General features: G+C 39.6%; 1 protein-coding gene across 4 annotated transcripts in view; it reads left to right on the plus strand.

The window, feature by feature from the left end:
- LLGL2 (LLGL scribble cell polarity complex component 2) overlaps nt 1-12,140 on the plus strand; it is a 66,778-nt gene that overhangs the window by 36,770 nt on the left and 17,868 nt on the right. For all 4 annotated transcript variants that reach the window (XM_039342941.1, XM_039342940.1, XM_039342942.1 and 1 more), the window contains exons 7-11: nt 1,834-1,996; nt 3,735-3,867; nt 4,679-4,733; nt 5,970-6,124; nt 10,446-10,663. In XM_039342941.1, the coding sequence (XP_039198875.1) occupies nt 1,834-1,996; nt 3,735-3,867; nt 4,679-4,733; nt 5,970-6,124; nt 10,446-10,663 (724 nt within the window). The remainder of the gene's footprint in view (nt 1-1,833; nt 1,997-3,734; nt 3,868-4,678; nt 4,734-5,969; nt 6,125-10,445; nt 10,664-12,140) is intronic.

The following is a 12,140-nucleotide window of genomic DNA, read 5'->3' on the forward strand; positions in this document are numbered from 1 at the left end:
ATAAATCCAACCATAGATGGGTATAGACCAGGGATAGGCAACCCAAAACACTCAAAGAGCCACTTGGACCCGTTTCCCACCAAAAACAAAACACCGGGAGCCACAAAACCCTTTTGATATCTAAAATGAAGATAACACTGCATATATCCTTTTTTACCTTTATTATAGGTGTGTGTGTGTGTGCGTGTGTATGTGTGTGTGTGTATGTATGTGTATGTATGTATATGTGTGTGTGTGTATACACACACACACACACACACACACACACACACACACACATTAAAAATGAAAGTAAAAATATGACTCTTGGGAATATCCATACTATTAAAACAATGATCACCAAGAGAATGCTTTAAGAGAATAAAATTACATACACACACAGGTAAAAAAAGGATATATGAAGTGTTATCTTCATTTTAGATGTCAAAACGGTCTCTCTCTGTCTGTCTCTCTCCCTCCCTCCCTCTCTATCTGCCCTTGGTCTGCCACTCCTCTTTCCCCACTCTCTTTCTTTCTCTCTCTCTTTCCTCTCTCTCTCTCTCTCTCTCTCTCTCTTTCTCTCTCCCTCCCTTTCTCTCTCTCTCTCCCCCCCCCCTCCTATCTGCTGCTCACCTGGCAAGCTTCAAACTGTTGTCCAACAAGCTCAGGGATAAGCAACCTCGTCTCTTTTATGACTCGTGGACTTCAACTCCCAGAATTCCTGAGTCAGCCTAGCTGGGCTAGCTAGCTCTCTCCTGCCCTTCTTGCTTCCTGCAGAAACGCAGCAAAGGGAGGAGCTCCGCCCAGTAAGCTTTTCAGCTCCTCCGAGAACACTGTGAGTGCACTCTCTTTTACACACACACACACACACACACACACACACACACACACACACACAGAGAGAGAGAGAGAGAGAGAGAGAGAGAGAGAGAGAGAGGCAGGCAGGCAGGGAAGCACAATTGCCTCTCTTTGTCTTTGTCTCTCTCTGCAAAGGCAGAGGAGGCTGGGAGCTACAGGGGAAGGCTCAAAGAGCCGCATGCGGCTCCGGAGCTGCAGGTTGCCGACCTGTGGTATAGACTCTACAAGTCTCGATCAACATACAGCTTGTCTGTCATACAAGATGTCTGGAAGTGAAGTCATAGCAACTGGATGTCTTGTCAGTTTGAAACGTTTTGCTGCTTATCTAAGCTTCTTCGGTTTGAGCAAGTTGCTTAGTGGGATCCCATGTATGTCCTCCAGAGAGGTTTCATTTCTCACCTAATCTGGACAGGCTCCTTATGTGAGTAGGCAGAGAGTTGTTGGGATGTAAATGTTCCAATTCTCTGCTGAGGTCTCCTTCTAAGAACAGGTGGCAGCAAGCCCTAAAGCCAGAGAAAGAGCAACATTTGGGGTAGCCTATGAAAACACTGAGTTTGTCCAGTCTTGAATAACCTAGACGATGTACGTGTTTCAAGGTTTAGCTTCCACAGCGTAACCACTTAAAGATTTCTGTTGTGACCACACTGTTCAGATAGGTCAAAGTACCATTTTGTTTCCTTAAACACACCCTATGAAAAAATAGACTGAATTGGATTAGCTAAATATGTTGCACTCAAGCAAAGCATGAGCTTAAAAATAGAAGTGTTTCTTTGGAACATGAGCCCCCCTTTCAACAATTGGCCTGGAAGCCTGCTGGTGAAAAAGCTTGGTCTGATCTGAGCTGAAAGCAGAGGCACTGGCAAGAAGCCACATGTTTGGCCTTATGATGGTGCAGAGGAAGGTGGAGCCCTACCATATGTGCAACTGTTTCTTTGCACATTTTAAGTTTCTTCCTTTTGCTTGCACAATAATGGCTCCATTTGTGTTTCCTCACAGAGTGCCAGAAGATTATCGGAACAGGAGGTCCCTGGAATTGGTAGAAGTGTTACGGGAACATCCTCGGAATCCCAATCAGATTTTGATTGGTTACAGCAGGGGCCTCATTGTTCTCTGGGATTTGATAAATAAGAAAGCAACACATCATTTACTTGGCAATCAGGTACTCGTGAATTCTGGAAGTTCTGAACGAAGGCCCTGTTTCCTTAGCTTACATAGCAAGTTACAGTTTTATGTTCATCCAAATCGATAAGCCAAAATGTGGTTGGTTTGAACTTGGCTTAGTAAACTGCATGAGGCCGTTTATTGTTTTTTGTAAACTACTGTTTATGGCTTGGTGTGGCCCTGACAGATTTTACTTTAATAACGCTAGGATTAAATGGACTGGTCATTGACTATAATAAAGATTCAAACCATGAATAAACTATAGTTTACTGTAAAATATGGGCAGAACAAAAAGCGGGAAATCTGCTTGGACATTGATAATGCCTTGTGTCTAGCAGTTATTATGAGATCCTTGCACATTTTTTTTAACAAGCAGGGCAAGAGAGAGGTGAAATGTGTTACAAAGAAAATTCTTTTTTTTTTTCCGTGCAATTTATCCTTTCAGCATCCTTCTTTCTAAGGTAGAGAATAGGAAATGCATGTTTCTCATCCGAAACATGAAAACAAACCAAAAAAAAGTTGTTATCAGGGTTTTATTATACCAGTTTATTAACATATAGCTAACCCTCAAGATCTTTGGTCCCTAGAATATGAATTCATATTCTTCATTAACATTTTCCAATAGCATATTAAAATGCTCAGATTGCCGGTTAGAATAACAATATGACTGAACAGTCCGAAGTGCCACTTGAAAAGACAAGCTTTACACTGATAGGATTAATAGAGAAACAAGAGGCCGTAGGGACCTATGAGGAGATGGGAGAACGTGCTATGGAGGGAGCCTTTTGAATACTCTGTTGAACTTCCTTTGTTGGCCTGATTTGTTGTTTATACCATAAAAGTGAAGAAGATTGACAGCACTATTTCCACATTATCACATATGTACTCTTCTAGATGAGAATATTTAATTTTTTTCATTAGAAGATCACATGTACTAGTTCAGTTTGAAAAAAGGCACCCAACCTTTCCCCAAAACTGTGGGTGTGGCTCCTCTCCAAAAGTTTGCACTGGCCATGGGTAAACAGAAGAAATGATTAAATCTATCAGCAGCAATCACATTAACTATTCAAATTACATTTGGTTTAGCTTTTGTCCTGGCCCCACTTGTTTTTGGATGTGTGACCTCTGATGTGCCACTCAGATAAAGCACACTTCTCTGATTTGCAGATGAATGAATGTGTGAATGATTTTCATGGGTCAAGAATCCAGACTGGTATATGCTCTCCACCTTTGTTCTGGTGAGAAAATGCACACTGTCTAGTCCCTGTAGCAGCATCACCACAGCCTGGATCTGGCCAGTTCAGAGTGATGGTATCTAAAAGGGAAGAGGCAGATCAGAGTCAGTGCTCCTATTAGTCTATGGCCTAGTTCAAAGCATTAGCTTCAGGAGGGAAGATCCAGCTAACACAGTGGTTCTCAACGTTTGTGTGACAGCGACTCCCGTCACACAAACGTTCTGCGCATGCGCGGCCCCGCCCCCTGAGGAGAGAAAATGGCGGATCGCCTTCTTTGGCGACCCCCGAAAAATGGTCGATCGACCCCAAATGGTGTCGTGACCCATAGGTTGAGAACCGCTGAGCTAACAACTTAATGAACTCTTAAATTTCCAGCACATGATATTTCTGTAAGGGTTCGAAATAAAAGCTGGAGAATTAATTGATTATGTTTTAAATACAGACCTTGTGAACAAATCAACCCTGTTGCTACTTCAGGATGTGTCTTTTGTTTTTCCCCAGCAACTAGAAAATCTCTTCTGGATGAGGGATGGCCATCATATCATCAGTTGCCATTATGATGGGAGCTATACACAGTGGCCTATTTCAAGCGATGATAGGCAGCCTGAGCCTTTGGAAAGCAAAGTACATTACGGTTAGTATGAGGGAAGCTGGGAAGATTAAGCCTTTGGTATCAACTTTGATTCTGATTTTATTGGAAGTCGCCTTTGGTGGCATATAAATTTAATAAATAAATTCAAAGCTTGACTTTAGAAACTCTGGACCTATTTCAAGAAGGCCTGTTTGGTTCAAATATCATATATGGATATAAAAAGCAAGAATATTGTTTAGTATCTGACCAATCACATGACAATATATTGTGTAAATCTTCTAGAGCTTTGATTCACATTGCTAGAGCTTCATCAAGTGATATAATAAAACAGTGCCACGATTAACTGCTACAGGGTTTATGTGTAGCGTAAGTTTTTTATCTGAATGATTCTACGACCAGAGATTAAAACTTGTATCAAAAGAAGCACTCATATTAAAACAATAGACTGCTAAATCATGGAAAATAAATTATCTCAATTGCTAGACAATTAGATGTCTAACAGCAATACTAATTCCAACAATTTTAATAAACCTTCTGGAGATATATGGAGATGGCAGGGGTTTTTTTAGCCCTTGGAATTACAGTAGCTGTTTTTTACCAGAAAATAGATGAAACTGGATCAGTTTTTCCTTTTATCCTTCATGTCATAATAGATGTATGAAAAGGTAATCTGAGTGTACGTTGATCTGCATAATTAGTTGGTGAAGCTGTCTGACTGTGCAACTTATATGCAGAGTAGTTATGCAGAGAGATGTTATCATGTTGTGTCAGGTTTACTAGAACTATTTGTGAGTTTTGCAATACAAAAATATATTTAATAAATGGTACAGTCTTTGTAAATATTCTGTTGTAGGTCCCTTCCCTTGTAAGGCCATTTCAAAAATTTACTGGCTCACAACAAAGAATGGGTGAGTATTATGGCTGAAAATGTTGTGTGTTGTCTGTATAAAGTGACATTTTAGTAACAAGAGAGGCTATTCCTGGGAACCTGCAACTGGTTAAGTAACAGCTGTGTGCTCTTTTCTACATATAATAAAGATCTGTATGGACTTATGAGACAAAATGTTACTGCCTTCCTTTAGGCAATTTTGAATTGATGTTGTGTCCTTGTGTACCAAATTTGTAATCTGCCTTTTGCTGCAGGCTTTCCTTCTCACCTAACTATAAATAATTATCCTGTAATTGTACAATTCTATAAGCATATATCCATATTTCATATCATTCAGTGAAAGCCGGAATGAGAACAGTAGAAAATACAATGGATAGAAATGACAGCTAAAGATTAGATAGAAGAATCTTAAATACCACTGAAAATGATAGAATGAATGTCAAGACTCTATCAAAGAACCCTGAGGAGAGAAAGTCCACAATAAGTTGCTACCACAAGGAATGGCTCCTCTTTAATGGGGCTTTGGAAAAGCAGGGTCCATTTCTGTAACGGTATGTAGGAATTTGCCTTGAGGGATACGTGGAAGAGATACTGCCTTGGGAACAACCAGGCAAGAGCCCCCCCCAGTGCTTAATATCCAGAGAAAGAAACTTAGAAAGGACCTGCCCGAATTGATAAAAGTGATAGTGAGATTTGTATTTTCAGACTTGTAGCCTTACCATATATGTAGCCTTACCTTAAAATTAGAATTAGGTCATCTGGTCAAGTTTCTGGTCTGATTTATTAGGGAGGACTGACAATGTCACATATGCATATAAGTAAATTTACTTATTTACAGGAGTTATATACTGTGGCTGCCTCTCACATGATGACTCTAAGCAACTCACAGCAATACATAAAAACATATTAAAAACAAAAGTACCTTTCCAGATCAATCCTCCTCACAGCTCAACCTCCATTCTAGGCCAGTGCTTGGAGGAACAGGCAGATTTCCCAACCCCACAGGAATGCTGAAAAGTTAGAGATCCCTCAGAATCTCGGGTGCGAGGCTGTTCCATGACTGAGACACCAGCACCATTATTCAGGCCTTGCAATGTTTCTCTTGTATTGCACACTTTGCTTATCCCTTGCTAGTGACTTCCTTCAAGGAGCTAATTCTAAAGATGGAGAGATTTCAGTAAGGCTGTTTTTTAAAATTCTAGCTATGAAATGCTATTAAAGTGAAGACTCAGAATATTATCTATTTTTCTTTAAGGCTCCCTTACCTCATATTCCAAGGAGGGATGCCTCGAGCCAGCTACGGTGACCGGCATAGCATCACGGTTGTTCATGGCAGTCGGCAGATTGCCTTTGACTTCACATCACGAGTGATAGATTTCTTTGTCATTGCCGGTGCTGAACCATTCGCAGGTATGTAGAAAGCTGAAATAGTGATCTAATGCAGTGTCATTTCTGGACTCTTGAAGACTAATTCACTAATTTGATTCCTGAGTGGTTTGTTCCCTTGTCACACCATTCCTCTGTATTCAGTTTAGAAGAACTGATCTGCTTGCCTGTTCATTTTTAAGTTCAGTTACATTTAAACCCTAAGTCACTTAAGTTTTTAAAGACCTAAGCGATGATTAACTTGCCCATAACTCAAAATGTGTTTCTGATAACCCTGCTCCAAATACCTTTGTTGCAGAGGCACATTCTGCCAAGTATCACTTCCTTCTGCAAATAATTTTGTGTTGTGTGCCCTGGTTTTGGAATATTCTTTTGTGAAGTTTATCCCTATCATCTCTTTTGCAAACATTTAGATGTCAAGTTAGGGGCACTGTTGTTCACTCAAGCACTTTCATTTTCATTTATTGTTTTATATCCAGCCTTTTATTTCATACAGTACAGTAGGTAGAAATGTTCTCTAATCTGTCAGTGGTTTTGTTGTAGGTTGCTATCATCAGATTCTTTGTTTTCTTGTAGTATATTTCACATATATTACACACTGATCTTACTCCATTAGCTTGTATTAAATACACAAAGTGTATTCGATATTTAAATAGTATTTTAAAGAGTAAAATATAAAATGTTGGGGAAAATTGATTTTACAGTGATATAACAGTCTGAAACAAACCTTACTTTATTGAAATGCAGGAACTGTTTCATAACACATCTTTTTCTGATTTGCCTCAATAAACCAAAGATTTGTTATCCTTAACTGCTATCTGGGACATTTAATTGTACAAACAAATAGTTTAGAGCAGGAAGGAAATTAGACCTGTTTCTTGTATTGGTGATTGCTGGGAAATAATGAGAAACAGACTTCAAGGTGAAAGGGCCAAAATGTCCTTTGGATTTAAGCCATCCTTTCTTCCCTCAAAGATTTGACTCCTAATTTACCAGGCAGCACTGGAGATTCTTACTACTTGGGAAGCCTATCTTAAGTATCTGCAAATGAGTAAGCTTTCTTCATGTGAAGCTCTGGGCTTTTCCTTATCTTGGTCTTGCTCCATCCTTGGCTTTGCTTCAGTTGCTTCCAGACAGAAGGAACTGTTAATGCTGTGCTGCATTCCTGTTCCTTGGGGGTGGGGGAAGAGAGAGGAAGAGAGAGAGAGAGAGAGAGAGAGAGAAATAAAAACATAAGCATTGAGCTCAGCTTTCTTCAGTGTTGCTGCCAAAAGAGGTAGCGCAACCTCAGTCCCTTGGAAGTTCAGGGACTGTGCTTTGCTGAAAAAGCTGCTGGCACAAACCACACGAATTGCAGTGTAAACCGGAACTTGCCTGCTTAATCCAGGAAATTGTTCAGTCATCTGAGGTTTCTGTGGCTTGCAGTGGCTGCTTTCCCGAAGCCTTAGCCAATCTTGCTTACTGTTTATTCTGCTCAGCACTTTGAGCCCTTCGGTCACTCATTGTCAATGAGTAATACTCCTGTAATTGCACGCTGTTCTGTTTATGCTGTTCTGTTTATTTAGGGTCTGGGCTCCGATCCGTTGGGATTGTTTCGGAAAAGACAGGTGGTTGGGGAGAGTGTATAAAAATGCTGGCTACTCTGCCAATTAGAAACAGTATGAGTGGAGAATATCTACCAAGAAATGCTTCTGTGGAGAAACAGCACTCTGTTTTTGTACTGTACATTTTTATACAGTGTTTTCTGCCTGAAATGTACCACCAGATGTGGCCATTTCAGATGGCTTTGTACTTTGGCTTAGCAACACCTAATGAAGGAATGTTATCAGTAGTGCTTAGCAGAGTTTACATTGCAGTGGTACCAGCTTACAAAGCATTTTGCAGGGGTGTTTTCTTGGGCCACTTTTTGCGTAAGGTGGAATAGGCTTTTAACAATGAAGATGTGGGATATAGATAGATAGATAGACAGACAGACAGACAGGCAGACAGATGTCAGTTTGGCATAGAAACCAGAAGAACTCACCATCTCCTGTGAACCCACATATCTCTGGTTGAGATTGGGCTGGCCAGAAAAACAGCTCATAACCAGGCAGATTCATCTGCTGTGTGAGTCATGTCCAGCATCTTGGCCTGAAGCGACATCTCCATCTTAGTTCTGTTTTGTGGAAAGGGGGACAGGGTTGGCAGGGGCAACCACAACCCTGTCTGGTTTGAGGATACATTGATGTGGGGTTGAAATTCTAACTCTGACTGACAAGAAACGGGTCCGGCTGGTCGAACATCTGCCTCTTTGTCTAGGAGGCACAGGACGTGGGACGTGGTCCTCTTGGAGTGAGAAGGCATGAAAGCAGGCATTCCAGGAACTGAAGAGAGATGGAAATGGGGAGGGTTCCTTGTGCCTGGGGAGGGGGTGGGGCCTAAGGAGAGGCAGCCTGGGGGAAGTGTTAGAGAGAGGTTGGCATGGCTTCACTCAGATAGAGTGCAGGTGATTTGGGCATGAAACCAGCAGTTACTTCCCAGAACAACAGTTATGCATAGAACATTTTGCACATCCTTTTTAGTACATTTAATGAAAGCAAAAGTAGGCATGTATCATCAACACCCAGGAACAAGCCATTTGTTTGTTCCAGAAGGCTCTTATTTTGCTTATCTCCGTCCTTAAATATAGAAATGTTTTTTGGTCAGACTTCAGACAGTACTACAATTACTGTATTGACTGATGAGATGTAATAGGAAAATGTTTAATGATAATTTTACTTGCAGTTATGTTATAGATGCTGCCACTTGTTTAAACGGAGATTACAATCCTAGCCAAAAAAATTCCTGTTTTCAGTGTAACTTACTCTTTCCAATAAATTGCAGTTTTAGTTCATCATTATTTGTTTTAATTGTTAATCTGTTTACATCTTCGTATCTTTTATGTTACACAGATATGTGATTTAAAGAAGTTTTTTAATGGAAAGAAGGAAAAATCCATTCACTTTTTAAAAATAATACTTTAAAAAATGAATCAAATTCTGCCTGGAATTAAATATGGACAGCCTTAATTAAGTTTTGATTAAATGTTGCTACTTGTTTTTTTACATATAGATCACATGACAATTTAAAGTTGCATGTGATGAGGTTGTTAAGTATAAAATTTTAGATATTTTTAAAGATTTGACATTTTGGAGCGGCATAGGCTATGACTAATACTTGAATAACAAATTTTCTGATCTTTCAGAATCTACTGTAAGCTGCTGTAATTTAAAATTGTAACGATGCATTAGTTGAAAGTACCCGCTGTGACTCTTCGGAAAGGAAATAGCAATAGCACTTAGACTTATATACCACTTCATAGTGCTTTACAGAAATGTGTGTATAGTGATCACAGGGAAGAATCTGTGTTGCTAACTTCAGTTTTAATAGTATGTGTTTTAACTGAAATTTAATGCTCGCTTATCTGCATTTTCTTTTCCAAAAGCAAATTAACAAGTTCTCCAGTAGAAGTAGTGTCAAACCTATAACGCAATTCTTATTCTTCAGATAACGATTCCCATAACTAGCTAAGTTGATATATTTTAACTACCTGAAATTTACCAAATTGGCCTAAGTTCAAACTGTCCCTGGGGCCAGACTATGGACTGGATAAGGTGTTGCAGGTTAAAAATGAATCTTGACAAATGAAAGAGTTTGGTGGCTCAGCCTTTCAGAAGGGACCTTTTTTTTCTCTAGTTATGGTTTATTTATGTCCCTTCCTGGAAAGATCTGATCTAGCTACCAATATCCATGGGTTTGTACCATCTGATTGGACTGTTGTAATCCATTTGGTGAAAGGACGGATGCCCTTGAAAAATCAGCCAAGCTGTCAACTGGATTCAAGTCTAAGCATTTAATGACTAAGCCATGTTGGTCCCCAGTAGGTTTATACTCAAATGTCATTAAAATTTCTAAATGTTTTGAAATGACTTCCTCTTTAAATAGTTACCTGGGAACTATGTTCCTCTGATAAAAGGCTTTTGAGTATGCCATCTTGGACAGAGAGTTACCTTCAGTTATAAAGGTCATGGTGACGGCTCCAGTGCTATGAAGTTCCCTTCCATAAAAGTGCAGTCTGATGCCACTTTAGGACATTTAGGAAAAATATAAACACTCACTTTTATCTCTTAGACTTTATTGTATTTATATGTTCCTAGATTTTACAAAAATGACATTCAGTGGTTTACAATGTAAAAATGTGAGATTCTCCTAACTCAAATACTTGATTCTTGCTGAACCTTTAACCTAGATAAACCTTGTTACTAGCATTTTGAGTTTGTGCACCCTTCTGTGAAATGATGGTTATAGATGATCCTCTCTCCTGCAGAGTTTGACGATCCTTCTGCCATGCTGGTGTTGGCAGAAGAAGAACTAGTAGTAATAGACCTGAAGTCTCCTGGCTGGCCATCTATCCAACCTCCGTATCTTGCATCTCTCCACTGCTCGGCCATCACATGTTCTCACCATGTCTCCAACATTCCTCTAAAATTGTGGGAAAGGATCATCAATGCTGGGAACAAGCAGAACGTTCAGTTTTCTAATATGGTATGAATTGCATATCCTAGTGAAATAAGGATGCATTTGAAGTAGATGCAGATTGTGATTGTTTTTCTCCTGGATTTTGAATGACCTCAAATAAGACTTTGGAGGTATAAAGTATTCCTACTTCTAATGAAATATAGGAGCAAAGGGGGAAATGGCCATCTGAGCACCAATTCCATTTGTTAAGTTATGTGGATCCTACTTGATTGACATTAGGGGACAAATAAGAGTATAAGTTGAATTAGTGATTGTGAATAATCCTGTCATGGTGATAAAGTACTCTTTGCTAGTACTAATACAATGTAGCAGAAGTTTGAATCCAGCACTTACCTGCTACTCATTAAAGCAACTGCATTATTTTTCGGGGAGAGGGGGGCTTGCTGCAGTATTCCTGGAAATAAGGACAACCGCTTAAATTGGGCCAGAGACAGGTGCTTCATTTGGCCTGCTCCATAGTTTCCCCAAATCAATTCCAAAATATTGCATCGCTCACTAATGAAATTATTAGTGGATAATTTTAGCCACAAAACTATCCAAGAGTTTGTTGTTATGTAGAAAGCTAGTTTATAGTTTATAGTCCTCGACTTATAACCACAACTGAACCCAACATTTTCATTGTTAAACAAGACAGTGGTAAAGTGAATTTTGCCCCATTTTACGACCTTTCTTGCCACAGCTATTGAGTGAATCATTGCAGGTATTAAGTTAGTAACATGGTTGTTAAGTGAATCTGGCTTCCCCATTGACTTTGCTGGTCACAAGATTGCAAAAGGTGATCACGTGACCCCGGGGACACTGCGACCGTCATAAATATGGGTCAGTGGCCGAGTGTCTGAATTTTGATCACATGACCACGGAGATGCTGCGATGGTTGTAAGTGTGAAAAAAGGTCATAAGTCACTTTTTTCAATGCCGTTGTAACTTCAAATGGTCACTAGATGGTTTGTAAGTCGAGTCTATCTGTAGTGATTCCTTTGTTTTTTGTATGCCACTCTTGTATGTCATGCAATGAAACTTAATCTTCCTTTTTAACTAAAAGTAACCGGATCCTGTAATTATATTAAATCTTGCCCAATTGTATAGTTATCTGATAGGATTTTTAAAATTTCAGGTTAAATTTCTATTATTCCCAAGCAAATCAGGGAAGTGTATCTTTCTGAAATTTATGAAACGATGTTGTCTTGTCGATTGGTAGGGCTCAAAAACTGGGTCAGATTTCATTAGCACTCAAGAGTGTGAAAGTTAAGATTTCCTGCAAGCTGGAAGATGCATAATGGGTTGCATAAACCAGCCCTACCTGCTGTTACTGATCTCCATCATATCCACGTTCCTCAGTCCTGTATAACAGTAACTCTGTTATAAAGATATTTATATAGCATAAGAGAAGGGGGACTCTGAATGTGTATGGATGGGATTTGTGTTCAGTCCACCATCCTCACATGGGAAAAATTGTACATGAGCGCACGCAATCATACATGCA

This window comes from Crotalus tigris, unplaced genomic scaffold (assembly GCF_016545835.1).
Source record: "Crotalus tigris isolate CLP2741 ecotype Arizona unplaced genomic scaffold, ASM1654583v1 scf7180000017814.3102382, whole genome shotgun sequence".
Taxonomy (NCBI): Eukaryota; Metazoa; Chordata; class Lepidosauria; order Squamata; family Viperidae; genus Crotalus; species Crotalus tigris.